The 24,670-nt window shown below is 42.8% G+C and overlaps 1 protein-coding gene across 1 annotated transcript; it reads left to right on the top strand.

Annotated features, from left to right (window-relative positions):
* The first annotated feature begins 813 nt into the window (after nucleotides 1-813).
* TMEM138 (transmembrane protein 138) lies at nucleotides 814-7,299 on the top strand. Its single transcript, XM_053561520.1, has 5 exons — nucleotides 814-849; nucleotides 1,528-1,794; nucleotides 3,651-3,822; nucleotides 6,062-6,137; nucleotides 6,398-7,299. The coding sequence occupies exons 2-5, from the start codon at nucleotides 1,667-1,669 to the stop codon at nucleotides 6,508-6,510; spliced, it is 489 nt and encodes a 162-aa protein (XP_053417495.1). The 5' UTR covers nucleotides 814-849; nucleotides 1,528-1,666; the 3' UTR covers nucleotides 6,511-7,299.
* Nucleotides 7,300-24,670: the final 17,371 nt, after the last annotated feature.

The following is a 24,670-nucleotide window of genomic DNA, read 5'->3' as shown; positions in this document are numbered from 1 at the left end:
TTGGGTTTGGGTTTTGTTGCCAAGTCAGCTCCATTTAAAGTGGATTGGGAAGTGTGAGGAATCCTGGCGTGGGTTCACAGGGAAGGCGGCTTCATTGCCTTGCAAATCACTACTGCCCTGTAGTGGAGGAGGTGATCGATCGATCGTGGAGCCAGCGCTGTCCCGTTCTGTATGACGATCCTCACAGCAGCCCTCGGGGGTGGCCTCTGCGGCGGTGGGATGAGCACGGGGTTGGCGTGACAGCTAGTGAGGAATCGTGGCTCTGCTCACTTGCGACCTGGAGAAATGACTTGAATTCGGACCCTTGTGTCCTTGCTTCTAAAAGGGGGTAATTCCCACCTTGCGGCGTTGTTGGAGGTTTAAAGGAAATTGTGTTGATTGACGAGTTTATCCAGGGTGCTGGTACCTAGCGGATAGCTGTCGATATTACTTAATGAATGAGGAAACTTCTCGGGCTCACAATAGCCACGTTCCCCCCACGCTGGTGGACTTCTCCACCAAGTGAGGTGGATGAGGTGACTTAACCTCTCAGAGCCTTTGTGCTAAATGGGGATTATGTACATTATGGTGGCTACTTTACGAGATGGTTGTAGGATTAAGTAAGCTTGTAAATGTAAAGAGCGTTTGTAAATTGTAAAACATCTTACAGTTGTTAATTTAAATACTCCCTAACAATCCAAAGTATTTTGAAAAAAATTTAATTTCAGAATATTATGGGGGTACACATGTTTTGGTTACATAGTTTGCTTTTGTATATTTTAAGTCAAAGTTATAAATGTGACTGCATTTTGACATTTGTTTGTAGATTTGATTCAGCTGCAGGATCACAGGATACCCTAAGAGCAATTTGTGAGTCTTGGGATCTATGAAAATAAAGATCCTGCTCCCTTCACCTGGTGCCACTGTGTAGCTACCATAACCTTAAACTTTAAAAGTTTTACAAGAGGGAAGTATCCCTTCTCAGCCTTTTCTGCCTACACCTCTTCCCACTTCTGTGCTGACATTTTCCTGCCTAGTGACCTATCAGCCTATCAGCTATATAAGAAGCAAGTGGATCTGAATCCCAGCCCTGCCATTTGGACAAATTATTTTACCTCTTTGGGCCTAATTTTCTCATCCGTGAAATGGGAAAAGTAATATATCCTCAAACTTATGAGGTTACTGTGAGATTTAAGTAATATTAGTGTTTAGAACAGTCCCTGGCACATTGTAAGTGACCTATAAGGGTTTGTTGCTTTATTATGCAGCATGTTACTACTGCATGACCAAGCAGTCACTCATCTCTGTAATACCACTAAATTCCTTTGGTTAGAAAGAGCTTTGCATTTAGAGGGTTCCAAATCTTTGCATGGAGAAAGATTTGAGGTTAAAGGGCCCTAGAAGAAATAATTTGTTGGGGGTTTTTGGTTATTGTTTTTGTTTACTACAGTATCCCAAGCACCTGGAGGGGTGCCTGGGTGCACACTAAGTTCTCAGCAAATGTTTATTATATTAATGAATTCCTTGCCTTTCTTTTTGTCCCAACAGGCCTTTTCCTTAGAGCAGGGAAACAGCTCTGATTCAGAGGAACTAGAAGCCACTCCCTTGGTGGTGGGGAGAGAACTGGGAACTATTTTCTAGGGAACTGTGGAATGTGCTCTTGGGGACCCAAGAAAACAAAAGGAAGATGCTCCAGACCAGTAACTACAGCCTGGTGCTTTCCCTGCAGTTCCTGCTACTGTCCTATGACCTCTTTGTCAATTCCTTCTCTGAGCTGCTTCGAATGGCTCCTGTCATCCAGCTGGTGCTTTTCATGTGAGTTCAGTGGGTAGCTCTGAACCCAAGCACTTTGAAGGCCCTGACAGTCGTAACTTAGCATTTTAAAGTTGGTAGACATGTGTCAGAAATAATAAAATTTAACATGGGCGGCGCCTGTGGCTCAGTCGGTAAGGCGCTGGCCCCATATACCGAGGGTGGCGGGTTCAAACCCGGCCCCGGCCAAACTGCAACAAAAAAATAGCCGGGCGTTGTGGTGGACGCCTGTAGTCCCAGCTACTCGGGAGGCTGAGGCAAGAGAATCGCTTAAGCCCAGGAGTTAGAGGTTGCTGTGAGCTGTGTGAGGCCACGGCACTCTACCGAGGGCCATAAAGTGAGACTCTGTCTCTACAAAAAAAAAAAAATAAAATAAAATTTAACATTGTCCAGGGCTCACCAAAGTACATAGATATGGTCACTGGTCCTGTTTTCATATACTACTAACATGGGTTGAGGATAAGGGGAGCAGTTTATATAGAAAATGAAGGTGAGACTGCTGACCTTCTCATTTTCTCCATCTGTAAGTAGAATTATTATCATTGCCATGAAAGAGTATTACAAAATGATAGGTTAAAAGGAAAAGAAACTCATACACACACACATACACAAGTAAACATACATACAGAGGGTGCCCAAGAAATGTATACACATTTTTAAAAAGAAAAAAGTATTAAATTTGTAGTACTCAAGTCATGTTTGACTTCTATAATTGTAAGAGGTGCTCAACATGACTTTTATGCGTCTTTTGTCATTGGCATATGTTGAGTATTATAATTTTAATAGTTTTTTTCATTTTAAAATGTGTACACATTTTTTTGGCACTGTGTGTATTTTAATTGGAGACAAGATCTCGTTCTGTCCCCTAAGCTGGAGTGCAGGAATGTGATCATAGCTCACTGCACTTCAAACTCGTAGGTTTAAGAGATCCTCCTACTTCAACCTCCCAAGTGGGTGGGATTACAGGAATAACCATCATACTCGGCTAATTTTCAAATTTTTTTGTAGAGATGGGTTCTCAGTATATTGCTCAGTTTGGTCTTGAACTTCTGGCCTCAAGCAGTCTTCCCACCTCAGCCTTTTAAAGTGTTGGGATTACAAGTGTGAGCCACTGTGCCTGGCTGACAACCAAATTAATAGTGTATACGAATCCCATAGGATGGCAAGTGTTAGCATTTATCTTCCACAATTAGTGACAGATTATGAGGCAATGTCCAAGCTGAAAACCACAGTCTTGGACATGATCTTCATTCAGCAAGTATTCTCTCAGCCAGTGTTCTAGCTGCAGTGGTAAAGCTGACAAGTTCTGTGCTCTTGGGGTTTCCATTCTAGTGGAGACGAACAATGAATACATAAAGAAAAATTAGATAATTTTAAACAGTGATGTCATACAGTTGATACGAAGTAGCTGAGGTAGGGAAAGGAGAGATACTTTAGGTTGTAGAGTTAAAGGAAAGTTTTTCTCAAGAGGGGACATTTGAACTGAGTCTTGAGTGGCACAAAGGCACTAGCCATGCAGAGGTCAGGTCAAATACATTGTTATCTTGATAGATGGCATTGTCTGACAGGACCCTGTTGTGTGTGACAGACAAGGCTGGCATTTTCTGGACTTAGGAAAGAAACTAGCTTCTCAAAAGTGCCTATTCGGCTTATTGAGTTGAATGTCAGAGCAGGAAAGACTTGTCTATAGACTGCACCTCAGCTGATAGGGCCAGTGGATAATTTCAGCTTCATGTTATTTGGGTCTCAAAACCCAGGCTATCTCTGTGGGGGGTTTCAGATGACTATTTCAGAGGGAAGGTCTGACCTCATGGACTTAGGGCCTCCATTTGTGCGTATTTTGTTTTCTGTGTCTGCAGCATCCAGGATATTGCAATCCTCTTCAACATCATCATCATTTTCCTCATGTTCTTCAACACCTTCGTCTTCCAGGCTGGCCTGGTCAACCTCCTGTTCCATAAGTTCAAAGGGACCATCATCCTAACAGCTGTGTACTTAGCTCTCAGCATCTCCCTTCATGTTTGGGTCATGGTAAGAGTGGAATTCTGAATTCCTGAATCTTTAGAGGGTTAAAAATAGCTTTTCTCTGGGAACCCAGCATCATTCTTTTATAACTCACATAATCCTTAATGGGAAACAAGTGAAATGAAAGTGGCCCAGGCTGGAACACTAGGAATGTGAGAGTTATGTGAGAGTGTCCTTATGCACTTTTGCCCAACATTATAAGTCTTTTTTGGGTGAGGGAGGGGTGGGAGACAGTCTTACTTTGTCACCCTTGGTAGAGTGCTGTTGATGTCATAGCTCACAGCAACCTCATTCTCTTGGGACCAAGCAATCCTCTGACCTCAGCCTCATGAGTGGCTTGGACTACAGGCACCCACCACAATGCCCAGCTATTTTTTTAGAAATGGGTCTTGCTTACTCTTGCTTAGGCTGGTCCTCCAACTCCTGAGCTCCAACTCTGATCCACCCACCTTGGCCTCCCAGAGTGCTAGAATTACAGGTGTGAGCCACTGCACCCAGCCCAAACATTATGTGTTGAATAACAGCCTTACTCAAGAGTTGAGGAGCTCTTTTGGAACACTCAGTTCACCTTTGCTCTAAACAGGCCTGCCAGGGTTAAAACAGGTAGTTCAGTCTGTTTTATCATTAGCTCTTTGGGCAGGTAAGTGTTGATATCAGGTATTCTTAGGCATCAGTGTCCCTTGGCTAATGAATTAGGCAGGGATGTTTCTAGAAAATAGCCAAGAGGGTTACTTACCCTGAGTGCGCCATGCCCTTTGCTGGGTTCCCATAATTTAACTATGAAAACCAACCTCCGAGATGCCTCCCTTTGGTTCTAACATAGGCCCTGAGATCAGATCCAGTTTTCATGTTTTCAGATTTCTCCTGTTTCACAAATTCTTCCATCTCTTTGAGTATCCCACGTTTTTTTTTTTCTTTTTTTGTAGAGACAGAGTCTCACTTTATGGCCCTCGGTAGAGTGCCATGGCGTCACACAGCTCACAGCAACCTCCAACTCCTGGGCTTCAGCGATTCTCTTGCCTCAGCCTCCCGAGTAGCTGGGACTACAGGCGCCCGCCACAACGCCCAGCTATTTTTCGGTTGCAGTTCAGCCGGGGCCGGGTTTGAACCCGCCACCCTCGGGATATGGTGCCGGCACCTTACTGACTGAGCCACAGGCGCCGCCCTGAGTATCCCACATGTTTCTCATGTACTCATTTTGATGGGACATATTAAAATCTCAGTATTCTCTAGTCACTTTATTTTAATATTTTAATGTTTTTAGAGATGGGGGTCTCACTGTGTTGCCCAGGTCAGAATACAGTGGCTATTGACAGGCAGGATCGTAGTTCATTGTAGCCTTGAACTCCTGGCCTCAAGCAATCCTCCCATCTCAGCTTCTCAAATAGCTAGGACTATAGGCATACACCACTGTACCAGCTCTAGTCACTTTTTTTTAAAGCCCCCTTTTCAACCAAACCTGCTGTAGGTTTCCTTTATGATTTCACAGAGAGAAGTAGAGCTCCTACAAAAGAAGCAGAGCAGTACCAAATCTCTAGGTGCTTCCGGAAGAAAATGTGCTTTTGTTCCTAGAGCCAAAATAGGTGCTGGCTTTGTACTATAAAGCTGTTAATCTGATTAAACCCTAAGTGCAAGAGAGCCTTTATCTGACAGGAGCTGAGCCTGAGATTTTCAAGGCAAGACAGTGACCGGCTGAACTCCTTAAATAATGTACAAGTATATCATTTCTCCTTGGCAAAGGCTATAAAATGAAAGAGGATCGGGCAGCGCCTGTGGCACAGTCGGTAAGGCGCCGGCCCCATATACCGAGGGTGGCGGGTTCAAACCCGGCCCCGGCTGAACTGCAACAAAAAAAAAAAAAAAATAGCTGGGTGTTGTGGTGGGCGCCTGTAGTCCCAGCTACTCGGGAGGCTGAGGCAAGAGAATCGCTGAAGCCCAGGAGTTGGAGGTTGCTGTGAGCTGTGTGAGGCCATGGCACTCTACCGAGGGCCATAAAGTAAGACTCTCTCTACAAAAAAAAAAAAAAAAAATGAAAGAGGATCAATAGCTTGGTTCACATTTCCTCCCTCAGGGTTAAAAGTGTATTCCCTTAGAGCAGAAAAGGCAGCTTGAGGCTCCTTTGAGAAACATTCTTTGGGGTGAGATAGCATGATTTTAAACCAAGTGGCATCTCTGCAGCTAACTAAGTTGGGAGATGTTAGGGCCTCAGGTATCCAGTAAATTTTCTCTGTTGTATCTCCTTCAGAATTTACGATGGAAAAACTCTAACAGCTTTGTTTGGACAGATGGACTTCAAACACTGTTTGTATTCCAAAGACTAGGTAAGAACCAGAGCATCAAGCCTCACTGGGTCCCACAAATATCTCTGGCAGAGAGGGCCTTGATCCTGGCTTCCTAGTCCTGTCATGGCTGGCGAGGGATGGTTAGGACAGCCATACCAAGAACAGGAGCAATTACTGCCCTTCCTGGGAGACCACGGGAAATCATGAGGCAGGCGCCTCAGCCTTGTTAGGTTCTGTTCTTCTCCAGAAACAAATGCTTAGCACATCCCTACAGCTTCTTTTCTGCTTGTTATCCACAGCGGCAGTGCTGTACTGTTACTTCTACAAACGGACAGCTGTGAGACTGGGTGACCCTCGCTTCTACCAGGACTCTTTATGGCTGCGTAAGGAGTTTATGCAAGTCCGAAGGTGACCTCTTCTTGTCACACAGATGGATGTCTTTCCTTCCTGATAGAAGCTACGTTGCTGCTGTGTTGGGAGGCTTGTCCTTATGCACCAGGAAGCAGCTGAATTTTCCTAGGAGGCCTCAGGCCAGTTGCATTCAGCATTCAAGAAGGGAGATCCTACCTCTTGCCAGTTACAGCGTTCCCTAACAGACTCCAACACATACTCCATCTCTCACCTCTCACCTCAGTTCTACCCACTTCCTTCCCTTCCTGCTCCACACTGTCTATTCTCTCTGACCTTTCTTTCTTACAGCAGGCTCTGTGGCTCTTACCCTTACGAAGCTTTTCAGTTAGCCTGGGACAGGAGGATCTCCAGCCCCCACTTTCCTTGTACCAGAACAAGTGACTGAAGGATGTGACGGTGATAGCTATGTGCTTCTGACTGATCACACCTTAGACATTTATACTTTATACCTGAGGTAGTCTTTTTTTACATTTTATAAATAGGAAATAAATTTCTTTTTTCCATAAATGGTAGAGTCTGTCTGTCTAGCTAGATCTCATCATGGTTAAGAGGCATGCCATGTCCTAGCTTCAGCCTCTACTTGACCCATGACCACAGATTAAATACAGATATTTATTGAGTCTCATTATGAGTATAAGGTAATTGGCAGAAATTCAAGATGTACTCTGAACTCCACCCCCCTCAACCCTGGAGTTCCAGACCAATATGCTTCATTCAAACTCTTCCTATTAGAAGCCTAAACTGCCTTCAAAAGGGTAAAAATACTCCTTAGCCTGTTTGAGCAGAAGAAACTTTTAAGATTCGGGCGGCTCCTGTGGCTTGGTAAGGCGCCGGCCCCATATACCGAGGGTGGTGGGTTCAAACCCGGCCCCGGCTGAACTGCAACCAAAAAATAGCTGGGCGTTGTGGCGGGCGCCTGTAGCCCAGCTGCTCAGGAGGCTGAGGCAAGAGAATCGCTTAAGCCCAGGAGTTGGAGGTTGCTGTGAGCCGTGTGAGGCCACGACACTCTACCGAGGGCCATAAAGTGAGACTCTGTCTCTACAAAAAAAAAAAAAAGAAACTTTTAAGATTCATATACCCAGAGCAGCATCAGTTTTCTTTTTTCTTTTCTTTTTCTGGGGGGGGCCATGGGGGGCAATAGAGTCTAACTGTGTCGCCCTCGATAGAGTACTATGGCATCACAACTCGCAGCAACCTCAAACGCTTGGGCTTAAATAATTCTCTTGCCTCAGCCTCCCAAGTAGCTGGGACTATAGGTGCCCACCACAACACCAAGCTATTTTTTGGTTGGAGTTGTCATTATTTAGCAGGCCCAGGCTGGGCTCAAACCTGCCAGCCTCGGTGTATGTGGCTGGTGCCCTACTCATTGAGTTATGAGGGCTGAGCCTCTTTTTTCTTTTTAGTATCAGTTTTCTATTGTCAGAAATGTGTAACGTTTCTAATGCGTAACAGACCACCATCAAACTTAAGGGATATACAATAATAAACAGTTACTTGGCTCTCAAATCTTAGGTTTCAGCTGATCTGGACTGAGTTTGGGTGATTTCAGCCAGGCTTGCTCATGTGTCTGGTCAGCTGTGGGTCAGCTAGGCAACTGTGATGATCTTGGGATCCTTTGGCCCTTGGCTAACTCAGCATGACCTTAGCTGGAAAACTCAGGGTTCCTCTGGGTCACATGGTTCACCCTCCAACCCTCTAGCCTAAGATCTGTCCACATGACATTGGCAGAGAAGAGAACAAACCCTAGTGTGAGATCCCATTTCAAGGCTCTGCTTGGCTTGTGTTTCTTACCCTGCTATTGGTCAAAGCAAGTCATGTGACTGACCCACTGTCAAAGTGGGAAAGTGCCACAAATTTTCAAGGTCTAAGGGGTAGACACTGGAAAGGCAAAGAGTGAGGGTCATTAATTCAATTAGGTCCATCCCACCACAGTTTCTCTATAAAATGTGTTATTCAGAGACGCTTTGGCACAGGGGTTGCTAGCTTTTTCAGTGAAGAGCCGGGTTGTAAATATTTTAAATTTTTGGCTAGGCGCCTGTGGCTCAAGCAACTAAGGCGCCAACCACTTACACCTGAGCTGGTGAGTTCGAATCCTTCTTGGGCCCGCCAAACAACGATGGCTGCAACCAAGAAATAGCTGGGTGTTTGTGGCGGGTACCTGTGGTCCCAACTACTTGGGAGGTGGAGGCAGGAGAATCGCTTAAGCCCAGGAGTTGGAGGTTGCTGTGAGCTGTGATGTTACAGCACTCTACCCAGGGTGACAGCTTGAGGCTCTGTCTCAAAAAAGAAAAAAAATTTTCATGGCACAACTTATGTAACCCTGACATTTATTTTTTTATTTATTTTTTTATTTTTTGTTGTTGCAGTTTGGCCAGGGCTGGGTTTGAACCTGCCACTCTCGGTATATGGGGCTGGTGTCCTCACTGAGCCACAGGCGCCACCCAGTGTAACTCTGACATTAAAGGATGAAAGCACCCATAGATGATTTAATGCATAAATGATGTAAATGAATGAACACAAGTATGTCTATTTTCACTGAAATTTGAGTTTCATATGATGTTCTGTGTCACAAAATGTTCTTATGATTTTTTTGATCACATAAAAAGACTAGTAAAAACTAGTCTTAGCTCATGGGCTGTATAAAAACAGGCAAGAGGGCGGTGCCCGTGGCTCAGCGGGTAGGGCGCCAGTCCCATATGCCGGAGGTGGCGGGTTCAAACCCAGCCCCGGCCAAAAAAATAAATAAATAAATAAATAAAAAAGAAAACTATTAAGAAAAGAGTATAATTTAAAAAAAAAAAAAAACAGGCAAGATTTGGCACCCAGGCCATAGTTTGCCAACCTCCTTTTTAGGAGCCTGGAATAAATTCTGTGGAAATAGTTAAAAGAGGACAGGCTCTGTGGCTCATATCTGTAATCCTAGCATTCTGGGAGGCCGAGGCAGGTAGATGGACTAGCGAGATCAGCCTGAGCAAAAGTGAGACCCCCATCTCTACTAAAAATAGAAAAACCAGCCACGCATTGTGGTGCTTGAGGGCAGGAGTTTGAAGCTTCTGTTAGCTGTGATACCATGGTACTGTAGGGAGGGAGACTCTGTCTCAAAAAAAAAAAGGAGGTAAAAGAGAGTATAGGTGATCAGATATCTAGATTTTAACAGGCTCAGTGCCTGTAGCTCAGCGGCTAGGGCACCGGCCATATACACTGGGGCTGATGGGTTCGAACCCGGCCCAGGCCTGCCAAACGACGACATTAATGAAAAAATAGTTGGGCATTGTGGTGGGTGCCTGTAGTCCCAGCTACGTGGGAGGCTGAGGCAAGAGAATCGCTTAAGCCTAGGAGTTTGAGGTTACTGTGAGCTGTGATGCCATAGCACTCTACTGAGGGCAACATATGTCTCAAAAAAAAACAAACAAAAAAAGATTTTAACATACATTAAGGAAAGGAACAACATTCAAATAAAATGCTGAAGGCACTAGTCTTCTATGTTCTAATTGGAACAAGTGATCTGAAGTTCTAACAAAGCCATTATCTATACTTACTGTATTATCTGTGAAAAAATGAATAGTCTCATTCGAATCTTTTCTTAAAAGCTGCTAATGGGGAAAAAAACATCTAAAGTAATTTACAGCCTAGAGAACATGGTCCCAAGAGGTCCTGAGAAAATGCGCCCAAAGTGGCTGGGTTACAGTTTGGCTTTTTTATTTTTAGACATGGGGTCTTGTTCTGCCACCCTGGGGCTGGATAGCAAGGGTGCTATCTCACTGCAGCCTCTTTCTGGGCTCTTGAAGTCTCTTGCCTCAGCCTCCTAAGTAGCTGAAAGTACCTGCGTGAACCACCAGACCTGGCTAATTTTAAAAATACTTTTGGCCAGGGCTGGGTTTGAACCCACCACCAGGGCTGGGTTTGAACCCACCACCTCTGGCCTATCGGGCCAGCACCTTACTCATTTGAGCCACAGGTGCCACCCTTAAAAATACTTTTTAAAGACAGGGTCTTGCTATGATGCCCGACCTAGTCTCAAACTCCTGGGCTCAAGCAGTCCTCCTACCTAGGCCTCTCAGAGTACTGAGATTAAAGTCATGAGCCACCTGCGCCCAACCACAGTTTGGTTTTATACACTTCAGGAAGACAAGAATTATAGGTAAAATTCATAAATTAGTAATATAGAAAGTATACATTGCTTTGGCCTGAAAACGCAGGGCCTACAAGTTATAGGTGGGTTCAGAGATGCTTTAATTTGCAATTGGTTAAAGGAATAAAATTATTATTATTATTATTACTATTGTTTAGAGACAGAGTCTCACTCTGTCGCCCTGGGTATACGGCTGTGGCATCATAGCTCACAGCAACCTCAAACTCTTGGGCTTAGCGATTCTCTTGTCTCAGCCTCCCAAGTAGTTGGGACTACAGGGGCCCGCTATAACGATTTTGTTTTGTTTTGGTTGCAGCTGTTTAGCTGGCCTGGGCTGGGTTCGAACCTGCCACCCTCAGTGTATGTGGCTGGTGCCAAAACCACTGTGCTACAGGCACGGAGCCAGGAATAAAATTCTTATCCGAAAGTTTGGAGTCAATAGAAAGGACCGTTGTAATTAAGATAAGGAATTCTACTAATCATACAGCAAGTCACAATACACCAACTCAAAGAGATCTGTTAAGCAAGTTAATGGCCTGTAGGTGTGAATTAATCTTGGTCTTGCATGGCCTTAGGCCCTGTTTATAATTTAGTATCTTACTGCCACAAGAATCTATTTTGTCAGTCTTATGATCTCTATTTAACAATGTCAGTTTTTATGTTTAAACTTCAAAAGAGAAGGAGTAGAAGGGGGTGGGTCTGACCTCCCTTCCCTTGGGCTGGATTCAGTGTTAAGGTTTTCCTGCAGTCCCTTTGGCCAAGGAGCTATCTATTCAGTCACAGGGGGTGGAGAGGTTTAGGATTTTATTTTTAGTTTATAGCTCTTATAGGAATGGTTGGTTTTATCAATATAATACTCAATACTCCATAAAATTGAACATTTTCATAAAACTCCTAAATGACAGGGTTCGGATAGTTTCTGGCTTGGTGAACACACCCTGCTACTGCCCCAGGAGGACGCGGAAGAGCCATGCCCCTTCTCACACATTGCCCTGTGCATCTCTGACGTCTGGCCATTCCTGAGTTGTTTCCTTTTAGAATAAGCCAGTAATAGAATAAGTAAACTGTTTTCCTGAGTTCTGTGAGCCATATTAACAAATCATTGAACTCAAGGAGAGGACTATAGGCATCCCTGAAATTAAGCCAGTCAAAAGTATCAGAAGCCTGGGCTTGTGATTGGCCTCTTGTGGGACTGAGCCTCATTTAATCAGTGGACTTTGACGCTAACTCCAGGTAGATAGTGTCAGAATTGAATTGAATTGTAGCATACCCAGCTGGTGTTGAAAGAGTAGAATTTGTCAATGGGGGTGGGGGTGGGGAACACATATTACTTTTCAGAAGTGAATGTTGTGGCCATGCATAGTGGCTGACGCCTGTAATCCTACCACTCTGGGAGGCCAAGGCAGGTAGATTGCCTGAGCTCAGGAGTTTGAGACCAACTTGATTAAGAGTGAGACCCTGTCTCTATGAAAAATAGAAAAACTAGCTGGGTGTTGTGGCAGGTGCCTAAGTCCCAGCTACAAAGGAGGCTGAGGCAGAGGATAACTTAAACCTAGGAATGCGAGGTTGCTGTGATCTAGGCTGATACCACAGCACTCTAACCTGGGTAACAGAGTGAGACTGTGTCTCAAAACAAAAAAACAAACAAATAAAAAAAGAAATGAATGTTATGAATATAGAGGAAGTTTATTTTCTCTCTTATTCACTTAGCAGTAGGGATATATATATGTGTGTGTGTGTGTGTATATATATATATATATTTTTTTTTTTTTTTCCTTGAGACAGAATCTCAAGTTGTCACCCTCAGTAGAGTGCTGTGGTATCACAGCTCACAGCAACCTCAGACTCTTGGGCTTAAGAGATCCTCTTGCCTCAGTCTCCCAAGTAGCCGGGACTATAGGCACCTGCCACAGCACCCAGCAATTTTTTTGGTTGTAGTTGTCATGTTGTTTAGCAGGCCCAGGCTAGGTTGGAACCTGCCAGCGCAACCACTGAGCTCTGGGTACCAAGGCAGTAAGGATATATTTTTAAGATATGATATAAGGTGACTCCTAAGGACAGTCAATTCTCAAAGTTCAGAGGAAGGAAATAAGCACTTTATGTTTTTTTAGTTGTTGTGCTCTTGGCTGAAGAATGACCAGACACACCAGAAGCAAGGCAAGCATGAAACAAAGTTTATTGAGAAAGAGCAACAGAGGTTTAGAGAGCAGGAGCAAAATATATTCACCACAGACAATAAACCTGGCCCCGTCTAACTAGAGGCTCAGAAATAAGCACTTTAAAGGTGCTTAGAAATTTCCATTTTTAGGGCGGTGCCTGTGGCTCAATGAGTAGGGCGCTGGCCCCATATGCCAGAGGTGCTGGGTTCAAACACAGCCCTGGCCAAAAACTGCAACCAAAAAAAAAAAAAAAAAGAAAAGAAAACAAACAAAGTATACTTGGGCAGCGCCTGTGGCTCAGTCGGTAAGGCGCCGGCCCCATATACCGAGGGTGGCGGGTTCAAACCGGGCCCCAGCTGTCGCGGACCGCCAGTCGAATGAGTCTCAGTCTGAGGGCTTTTCAGGGCGAACGTTACAGGTTGATTGGAAGGTCGACGCAGGATGATTTTGACAGACTACTAGACACCACAGGTGATGATGAAAGTAGCTGCACTTTATTGATTTTTAAGTCTGGTATTTATACATTTTCTTTCCAGGGTTAAAGCAATGTAATCATTATTTTGCTTATGCTTGTAAATTATCTTTGTGCTTCCAATTATCTTTGTGTCTCCATATGTGGTTTTTCATGCACTATATATTTTCAAGGTTTTGCTCTTTGGAAGGAGGTGGTTTATTTTTTTAAGGTTTTTGTTCTAGGGAAGTGGTTTCATTAGTAACACCTGGTTGCTTTCCCTTATCTAGGAATGTCAAGGCTTGTAACTTCTCTTAGTTCTTTAATTGGTCTCAGTTTCTTATGATCTCTTTTAAAAACAGCTGAACATATTCTTTTATGTATAATACTTGACTACTACTATATATTCTTACTCTAATTAGTAACTATATTTTGATTCATAGTTAATTGTTTATTAAACATTAAACTACTCTATTGATTTGTGTTACATATGAAAATTAGTGAAGTAAGACATTTTTCTAAGTAAAGTTTTACTAATTAGTGAAGTCAGATGTTTTTCTAAGTAAAGTTTTACTGCAGGAGGTGTCATGTTGGAACATCTTGTTTGCCGTGCCTGCATTCTCTCGATGTACTATTTCAATTCACTGACATTTATGGTGGGGACGTGCTGTTGTACAGGCTCTCTTGGAGCCACTGAGTCCGGCACAGCCATACTTGCTGTGTTTAATTGTGGATCAGTAAGTCACTGTGTTTATTCTTAGTTTCTCAAAACAATCAGGCAATAATCAGTCATTCAACTGAACAGGTTTCAGGGTAAAGGTTTCTTAGGCTTTTATGCCGCACCTCATGACTTCCTACGTTCACTAAAAGGCATGCTAGGCAACTTATGCGCTGCTGTCGCAAGCCAGGGGGACTGGGGGCAACGCTCCGGGGAGCACTCACCGCCTTACCACAGTTTTTACAACGCGGACAGAGCCATCCCGCCACGGCTTGATGCCGGGGGTGCGGCATTTCCCCCCTTTTTGTTAATGAAACGTAGTTCAAAGAGGTCTTGGCGAACAGCCTTTAAGGAGGAAAAGACACAACGAAGGAGACAAGGTAACAGTAAAACAACACAGAATATCAGGCATCCAATAATGACAATAAACACAATGTACTGAATCCAAGATAAAGGATTTAAAGATTTGAGATTGTCAGAGAGTGATTGAGCCAGAGCATCGAGAGATGTACTAGGTAGATGAGCTTCACTGATGGCAGTGATATCCTTTTGGAGGGTATGTAAGTCATGTGTAATATCATTATCCTTCCACACACCTTGTAAATGTGCCTTTGTTTTGTTCCAAGAGGTGGAGAGGTTATAAGGTAGGGGAGTGACACAGATAGCTGGAAAAGCAGAGTGACATCTAGTTTGAAGTTTATGTTGTATGAACTTTATATCTTGTCCTAGAGCTAAAACTACTTCTTCTAAGATGTTAAGTTTCGCTTCAAGTTTATTATCTATGCTGGCTTGAGTCATTAAGGTGAGAGTAATGTTGTTACTTAAAGAGTTAACAAAGTGAGCTGTATGAACTTCTTGAACTAGGGCGGTAGTAGCCACTGCAAAAGTAGTAACTATAGAAATTAAAGCTAAAATACCTAAAATTAATGCTGCTACAAATCTTTTAGGTCTAATTAATTCATTAACAGTATGTAAAACTTGTAGAGTAGAATTATCATACCAAGGATCATTTTGTAGATTAACAGGTAACATTATATAAGAAGGTTTTTTTACAATTAACATAACATTCAGCAATCTATTATTTACATGAAATATATCAGAAGAAGTAATACAATTGGTTATTTTTACAAGTTAAAAGATTTTAAAGGAAATACATAGTCAACTGGATCACATGTAAATTCTTTCACAAATTCTCTTTTATGAGTTTCATTTAACTTGCACAGACCATCTACAAACATTCTAAACTTTCTTGAACTTTTGTTCTGCCTTTTACTTTCTTTACATAACTATTCTGTTTCAGGACAAAATTTATCACACAAGATTCTTTTTTTACACAATGTCATTCTCCTTTCTGTTTAATTTCTCTTACTCTCAAAAACTCACTTTCCATCAAACAGGATTCCAGTTTACCATGAAGTTACTTATTTACTCAGCTAAACTGATAATTAGAAGGTTTAAAAGACAAGAATTTTATCCGTTGACAAAGATTCAGTTTGTAAAAATATTTTTCTTATTTATATAAATTACTAGTGGCAAAGAGTCAATAATAAAGGTTTTAAACCTCACCCTTGGGATTCCGCCAGTGCTGTTGTCTGGGGGCTGTAACACTTGGGAGGCAGGCCCGCCCCACGAAGGGTAGGGGGGCCCTCAGCTTCCTTCCCCGCTGGGTCTTTTCAGCCGTCTTGGAGCCAGTGGAAATGTGCCCGGTGCCGGTGGTTTTGTTTGCTATCGGCGAGTGTACTTTCATTTTCTCCAAGCGGCGGGTGAGATCTTGCAGCAGCCGCTGGCGTCTTCTTCTGCGTTGTCTTTTCTGAATCTGAGTTAACTACTCCTGGAATAACTTCAAAGTTTTTAGTATAATTTGAACTTTTACCAATTATAATTTCAACTGTCCCCGGCAAGAGTTGCCCTTTTACTGCAGTGGGGATTAAAGTAACACCGTCCCATTTGGATAATAAGACATTCTTTTCACTTGCTAAATTTAAACCTGCACTCTCAGGCGTGCCCCGTGAAAGGTCATGAATAGTAAATTCAGGGGCTTGAGGATTCAAAGTAGATGAGGGCTGTGTTTTACAAGCTACAGCCTGCTCTCCCTTGGGGCCTGGGCTGGGAGAATGCCCCTTTTACTAGTTTTTTGATCTCCGTACGTCCTGATCCTCAGGATCAGTGTCACCCTTGTCATTCAAGGGGGTTCCATCCTTATGAAATTTTGATTTACATTTATTTTTCCAGTGTCTGCCCTTCTTACAGCGAGGGCATAAGCCGGGTGGGTCCCCCCTCGGCTTATTGGCATGGGACTGTTTACAGTCCTTCTGCATGCGTCCTGGCTTGCCACAATTGTAGCAAGTGTTGGTAGGAGCTGTTGGCCCCTTACCTTCTTTATTGAAGGTATTTTTAACATAGGCGCTGAATTTCTGACCTTGCATTGCTGCAGCAAATGCCATTCCCTGTACGATTGCTGGTGAGGCATCCATGCATGTTTCTAACTGTTTGAGCAACAGTGATGTGCCCTCAGACGGGGGGAGCATTCTGTTAATGGCTTCTTCCAGCCTCGAAATAAAGTCTTGGTACGGCTCCTCCGCACCTTGCTTAATAAGAAAATGTATAAGCTCCTCCAACCGTTTGAGGGACACATTGAACCCATTTTTAACTAACAAATGCTGTAACATGACACTGAATATACGTTCCTCTTTGATCAATGCGTGCCTCATGGTACCTGTTGATTACTCACACTTAACCGGTCAGCCTTTACCGGCGGGACTCGAGCTCCCTGGTGAGAGTCGCCTTCAATCTGAAAAGAGAGAAAGAAAGAAAAAGAAAGATCACCTGTCCTTCAGGTCCCTGTTCGAGGGCGCCAGCTGTCGCAGCAGCCGGTCGAATGAGTCTCAGTCCGAGGGCTTTCAGGGTGAACGTTACAGGTTGATTGGAAGGTCGACGCAGGATGATTTTGACAGACTACTAGACACCACAGGTGATGATGAAAGTAGCTGCACTTTATTGATTTTTAAGTCTGGTATTTATACATTTTCTTTCCAGGGTTAAAGCAATGTAATCATTATTTTGCTTATGCTTGTAAATTATCTTTGTGCTTCCAATTATCTTTGTGTCTCCATATGTGGTTTTTCATGCACTATATATTTTCAAGGTTTTGCTCTTTGGAAGGAGGTGGTTTATTTTTTTAAGGTTTTTGTTCTAGGGAAGTGGTTTCATTAGTAACACCTGGTTGCTTTCCCTTATCTAGGAATGTCAAGGCTTGTAACTTCTCTTAGTTCTTTAATTGGTCTCAGTTTCTTATGATCTCTTTTAAAAACAGCTGAACATATTCTTTTATGTATAATACTTGACTACTACTATATATTCTTACTCTAATTAGTAACTATATTTTGATTCATAGTTAATTGTTTATTAAACATTAAACTACTCTATTGATTTGTGTTACATATGAAAATTAGTGAAGTAAGACATTTTTCTAAGTAAAGTTTTACTAATTAGTGAAGTCAGATGTTTTTCTAAGTAAAGTTTTACTGCAGGAGGTGTCATGTTGGAACATCTTGTTTGCCGTGCCTGCATTCTCTCGATGTACTATTTCAATTCACTGACATTTATGGTGGGGACGTGCTGTTGTACAGGCTCTCTTGGAGCCACTGAGTCCGGCACAGCCATACTTGCTGTGTTTAATTGTGGATCAGTAAGTCACTGTGTTTATTCTTAGTTTCTCAAAACAATCAGGCAATAATCAGTCATTCAACTGAACAGGTTTCAGGGTAAAGGTTTCTTAGGCTTTTATGCCGCACCTCATGACTTCCTACGTTCACTAAAAGGCATGCTAGGCAACTTATGCGCTGCTGTCGCAAGCCAGGGGGACTGGGGGCAACGCTCCGGAGAGCACTCACCGCCTTACCACAGTTTTTACAACGCGGACAGAGCCATCCCGCCACGGCTTGATGCCGGGGGTGCGGCACCCAGCCAAACTGCAACCAAAAAATAGCTGGGCGTTGTGGCGGGCGCCTGTAGTCCCAGCTACTCGGGAGGCTGAGACAAGAGAATCATTTAAGCCCAGGAGTTGGAGGTTGCTGTGAGCTGTGTGAGGCCACGGCACTCTACCAAGGGCCATAAAGTGAGACTCTGTCTCTACAAAAAAAAAAAGAAATTTCCATTTTTAGTAAGTTGGTATTGCCTCTAGCTTATTAACGCCTAATCTAGTTAAAACCAGATTAAAAAAAATTTTTTTTAGGCAGTGTCACTCTCTCACCTTGGGTAGAGTACTTGTGGCATCATCAGCTCACAGCAACCTCAAACTCTTGAGCTTAAGTGATCCTCTTGCCTCAGCCTCCCAAATAGCTGGGACTACAAGCCATATCACAACACTGGGCTGGTTTTTCTGTTTTTAGTAGAGATGGGATCTTGCTTTTGCTCAGGCTGGTCTTAAATTCTTGAGCTCAAGCAAACCACCTGCCTCGGCTTCCCAGAGTGCTACCAGGATTACAGGCAAGAGCCCCCACCTAGCCCCCTAAATATTTTTTTTTTTTAAGAGACAGAGTCTCATTTTATCACCCTCAATAGAGTGCTATGGTGTCACAGCTTACAGCAACCTCCAACTCCTGGGTTTAGGTGGTGATTCTCTTGCCTCAGCCTCCTGAGTAGCTGGGACTACAGGCGCCCGCCACAGTGCCTGGCTATATTTTTTGTTGCAGTTTGGCTAGGGCTGGGTTTGAACCCACCACCCTCAGTATATAAAATCTTTTTAATAGACCAGGTACATTGGTTCATGCCTGTAATCCTAGCACTCCAGGAGGCTGAGGCTAGTGGATCGCTTGAGTTCTTGAGTTTTAGACCAGGCTGAGCAAAAGCGAGACCTCGTCTCTACTAAAAATAGAAAAACTAAGGAAATAGGATCTCTTGAGCCCAACAGTTGGAGGTCGCCATGAGCTATGATGCTATGGCACTCTACCAAGGGCAATAGCTTGAGACTTTGTCTCAAAAAATATATATATATATTTTTAATAGCCTCAGAGAGCTGCTGAAGTAAGAAGGACTAGAGGGCCTAAAATTCTGGAGTAGGGAGAATTAGAGAAGGAAGCTGACATTTGCAGCAGAATTCTCCTTAGAACATTTTCTTATTCTGGGTTTGAGCAAGAAGCTAAGAATCCAAGCATTCCCCAGATAGAGGGTTGCAGATGGAGATCACAGAAGCCAACCAAACTGAGTAGTCTTATAATACTGGAGGGACAAAGTTGGGGACTTAAGTAACCTTTAAAACATGTATTTTCCTCTGGAGATAATTTACCAAATTCCAAAGCTGTATAGAGCCACAAGCTGTAAAAATCTAAGGCTCAAATCTCTAAAAAGGCCAGTAGAATGTTTTGGTTGAAGGTGCTGAGGATCTGAATTCAGGACTCACCAGGGGGAAGGGACTGGCAGATACAGAGGGCTTCCAGTTTAAAGCTCGAGAGGGCTCTTTACTAGGAATAAGATGACACAGGGAGACTGGGACTTGTGAAAATTGCAGTGCAGCCTCAAACCATATAGTCTGATTAGAGTAAGGTGATCAGCTCCCATTCTATCTGCCTAGCAAGGAAAGGGTGAAAGACAAAACATCTAGGGACACTATTAGTTTTTGTACACAATTCCTGGATCTAATAAATATTACTAGCATGCCAAGAAATAGGGCCATATTATTTAACATCAGAGAAAAATTAGGAAATAGAAAAAACAAAAGGGCGGCGCCTGTGGCTCAAGGAGTAGGGCGCCGGTCCCATATGCCGGAGGTGGCAGGTTCAAACCCAGCCCTGGCCAAAAACCACAAAAAAAAAAAAAGAAAGAAAGAAAAAACAAAAGACATATATACTACATATATATCAGAGAAGTCATCAAGGAGTTAACAATGATATGCTCAAGAAAATAAAGGAAAATGTGGAGGAAGTAGATAAAATATTGGCAACCTAATATAATCAAAAAGATCAGAATGTAGTTTAAAGAGAGTTTATTCAAGTGAAAGGTTGAAGAATGCAGTCCGAGACACACTTCCAAGTTGCCTTGGGGAGTGCTCCCGAGTACCAAACAGAGGCTCAAGGTTGTTGTTTTTTTTTTTTTTAAAAGGATGAATCAGGAGAGGGGGCAATTACAAAAGCTTTTTGTCAGGTTATTTTCATTGGTTAGAGATTAGCTGTACATTGTTCAACTACAGGGTGTATGGCATTTCATGGTCACTTGACGTCAGCCCAGAACCCAAACAGTTCAAAAGGTAGTTATTTAGCTCAAGGGGGAGTGAGATGTGACTGCTGCTGCATTTTGAATGCTTTTCTGGCCCTGATAATTTAAAGGGGCTCACATTCTTCAGATAAAAGGTTTTTTTCTTCTTTCTCAATATTTATTTATTTATTTATTTTATTTATTTATTTTTTTTTTTGCAGTTTTTGCCTGGGGCTGGGTTTGAACCTGCTACCTCCAGCATATGGGGCCAGCACCCTACTCCTTGAGCCACAGGTGCCGCCCCCTTTCTCAATATTTAAATTATGCCAAGGGACTTCACCTAGGGACTTCTGCTTGTAATAATAGCTAAGATCCCATGACAACGGCCCCTCCACCGAAAACTATTGTAAAATGCGCAGATAGTACAAAAAGCAGCTACTTAACAACACTGGAAAATGTGGGGAAGCGGTGAAGGGGGACTCCACACTCAGAAGACGAGAGTTATGAAGAGACAGATCCCTGTTTTTGCTGCTAGTAGATGAGTCGAGGCAACTGAACCCACTGAGGAGAAAGATGAGAATCTCAGAAATGAGAGCACTGGAGAGAGGGAAATCCTCAAATTCTATCTGTTCACATCTCTGCCCGAGCTCTTAACCACTCAGACTCAAAGGAGTTCAGTTAAAGACAGATCTAAGCTGAAGACTGGAGCTGCCCACCACTAACTGTGGTTTTAGTCCATATCCAGCCAAGCTAACTTCTTAATAAAAGGAATAAACATCACTCTTTGAAGAAAAATAACAGAAGCCAGAGTCTCCACAACTTAACATTCAAAACTGCTACAAATGGCTGGGCGCAGTGGCTCACCTGTAATCCTAGCACTCTGGGAGGCCAAGGGGAGAGGATCTTTTGAGTTCAGGAGTTCAGAGACCAGTCTGAACTAGAGGGAGACTCTGTCTCTGCTAAAAATAGAAAAAAAGTAGCCAGGCATTGTGGCAGGCACCTATAATCCCAGCTATTGAGGAGACTGACACAAGAGGATCACTTGAGCCCAAGAGGTTCTATGAGCTATGACTATGCCATGGCACCACAGCACTCTATCCAGGATGACAGTGAGACTGTCTCAAAAAAAACAAAAGCATAGCCAGCTGTCGTGGAGGGCACCTATAGTCCCAACTACTTGGGAGGCTGAGGCAAGAGAATTGCTTGAGTTTGAGGTTGCTGTGAGCTGTGACGCCACAGCAGTCTACCAAGGGTGACACAGACTCTGTCTCAAACAACAAACAAAAAAATTGCCACAAACACTGACATGATCCAGATATTGGAATTAACAAACAGAGATAGTAAAGCATCAATGAAAATATTTTCTCAGTGAATTAAAAGAAAAGTAAGCTTAACAGAGAAACAAATGATTTTTGAAAAACAGAAATCCTAGAAATAAAAATTATAATAAGCCAGGCATGGTGGCTCACATCGGTAATCCTAGTACTTTGAGAGGCTGAAGATGGGAGGATTGCTTGAGATCAGGGGTCGGGGACCAACCTGAGCAAAAGCAAGTCCCCATTTCTACTCAAAATAGAAAAATTACCAGCCATGGTGGTATGTGCCTGTTGTCCCAGCTACTTGGGATGCTGAGGCAGGAGGATCACCCAGGAGTTTGAGACTGTAGTGAGCCTTGATGACACCACTATACTCTACTTGGGGTGACAGAACCAGACTCTGTCCCCTCCTCAAAATTATAATAACTGAAATTTGAAAAATTAATTGAATGACTTAACAGCAAAAGAGGAGATATCAGAATAATAAGTCAATGAACTAGTTAACAGGCCAACAGAAACTACCCAAGCTGAACAACAGAGGGAGAAAAAGAATTGAAAAAAAAAAGAAAAAAAACTCCAAAACATTTCAGGGACTAGTTAGATAACACTGCTCCCCTACAATTCCCAAATAATCTAACATGTAATTGGAGTCCTAAGAGGCAAAGAGAAAGAATAGGGCAGGAAAAAATTTTTTTAAATATCCCCAATTTCCCAAATTGGTGAAAGAAATTTATAGATTCAAGATACTCAGTAATCCCACCTTGATAAACACAAGGCTACATCTAGGCACATTACAGTCAAACTATAGAAAGATGAAGAGCAGAACTCAAAAGCATCAAGATAAAACAACACACTACACACTGTACACACAGGGAACAACAATTAGCAGCTGACTTCTCACGGGAAATCAGGAGCCAAACAAGAGTATAACATCTCTAAAGTGCTGAAAGAAAAAGAAGGGCAACTCAAAATTCTACATTCACCAAAAACATACACTTCCAAGAATGAAGTTGAGGCCTGGTACAGTGGCTCACACTATACTCCTACCACTTTAGGAAGCTAAGGCAGAAGGATCACGTGAGCTCAGGAGTTTAGGGTTCCAGTGAGCTATGATGATGACATAGCAATGTAGGCTGGACAGCATAGTGATACTCTGTCTCAAAAAAAAAAAAAAAAAAAAAGAAATTGAAATAGAGACATTTTCAAATAAAAGGAAACTAGAATTAGTCCTATACTGTAAGAAGGACATCTTTGGTCTAAGGGGAAATGATAACAGCTAGAAACTCAGATCCTCAGAAAGGAATGAAGCACATCAGAAATAATCTCTGGGTAAATATGAAGATTATGTTTAATTTTTTTTCTGCTTTTCCAAATGACTTTGCAAACCAGAGCATTCTGGACCTCGGAAGACAAGACAAGCCCTTCCTTTCCTGAATGTCCCTGCAGAGTTATCTACACTGTGCTCACTGTATGGGTCCAATGCTTTCAGTCCAGGCTATTATTTCATAACAAGCACCCCAGGGTAAGAATGGAGCTGAGAGGCAGAAAATAGATAACTACTCCATGTCTACATGCACCCTTTACACATATTTTAAACTCCTCTATTAGCTATATTCCTACTAACAAAATATCTCCATGTTTTTTTTTTTTTTTTTTAAAGACAGAGTCTCATTCTGTCACCGTAGGTAGAATACCATGGTGTCATCATAGTTCACAGCAACCTCAAACTCTTGGGCTCAAGAGATCCTCTTGCTTTAGCCTCCCGAGTAGCTAGAAACACTGGTGTACACCACAGTGCCCAGCTATTTTTTCTATTTTTAATAGAGACAGGGGTCTCACTCTTCATTCAGGCTGGTGTCAAACTCCTGAGTTTAAGCAATCCGCCCACCTCCGCCTCCCAGAGTGCTGGGATTTCAGGTGTGAGCCACTGCTCCCGGCCTATCTCCACACTTTTTGAAAGTGAAGAAGTTTTCAGCCTTCCCTAAAATGGTAAGACACACAGTCTCATGGTCACTGTATCCACAGCTGGTTATATTAATTACTCTCCAAATATTTTATGAACCCATTAAGTGTTCTGTTACCTACAGACTAAACTGTGAAGTCGCCTTCCAACAATTTGTACATAAAATTTAAAAAAGGGAAACAAAAAGAAGACAATGTCAGTATAGTGGCTCAAGGAGTAGGGCACCGGTCCCATATGCGAGAGGTGGTGGGTTCAAACCCAGCCCTGGCCAAAAAAAAAAAAACAAAGAAACACATTCATATAAAAAAAAAAAAAAAAAAAACCAGCATGCCTACCGCAGTCCCGGTTTTTGTAATTGGCTTCTTTTGAAACTAGTCACAAGGTCATAGCTGACATCCATACCTTCCAGAGAGAAACGGAAAGGGAGCAGCACCCTAGAACCAGGAAGAGCCTCTTTATTGCTGTGGTGTCTCTCTAGTGCCCTCTGCTGACAAAACACTGTGCTCACTGTAACGATTAAAAGCCTAGCGTCAGCCCTGTTCTCACAGAACAGATACCCAAGAGTGAATCTGGAGTTGAGAAGCAGTATACTGATAAATGCCACACCAGAAAACCACTAAATATTTAGAAATTAAATAGTCCATGGGGTAAAGAAAAATTCATAAGGGAAACTACACTTTTAATGATAATGAAAATTCAACATACGATATCAAAATATCTGTGATGCAGGTGTTTTTTTTTGGGGGGGGTTGTTTTTGTTTTGTTTTGTTGTTTGTTTTGAGACAAGAGTCTCAAGCTGTCACCCTGGGTAGAGTGCTGTGGTGTCACAGCTCACAGCAACCTCAAACTCTTAAGCGATTCTCTTGCCTCAGCCTCCCACGTAGCTGGGACTATAGGCACCGGCCACAATGTCTCTCTATTTTGTTGTTGTTGTTGTTGCAGTGGTCATTGTTGTTTTAGCTGGCCTGGGCTGGGTTTGAACCCACCAGCCTCAGTGTATGTGGCCAGCGCCCTAACCACTGAGCTATAGGTGCCTCCTGTTTTGTTTTTTTGTTTTTGTTTTTTGTTTTATTTTATTTTTTTTTAATTTTAAAGTTTCCGTCATTTTTTTTTTTTTTTTTTTTTTTGTAGAGACAGAGTCTCACTGTACCGCCCTCGGGCAGAGTGCCGTGGCAGCACACGGCTCACAGCAACCTCTTAACTCTTGGGCTTACGCGATTCTCTTGCCTC

Source organism: Nycticebus coucang, chromosome 14, assembly GCF_027406575.1.
Source record: "Nycticebus coucang isolate mNycCou1 chromosome 14, mNycCou1.pri, whole genome shotgun sequence".
Lineage (NCBI taxonomy): Eukaryota > Metazoa > Chordata > Mammalia > Primates > Lorisidae > Nycticebus > Nycticebus coucang.
Note: the sequence above shows the minus strand (reverse complement) of the source record. Positions and strands in the feature narration are given on the sequence as shown.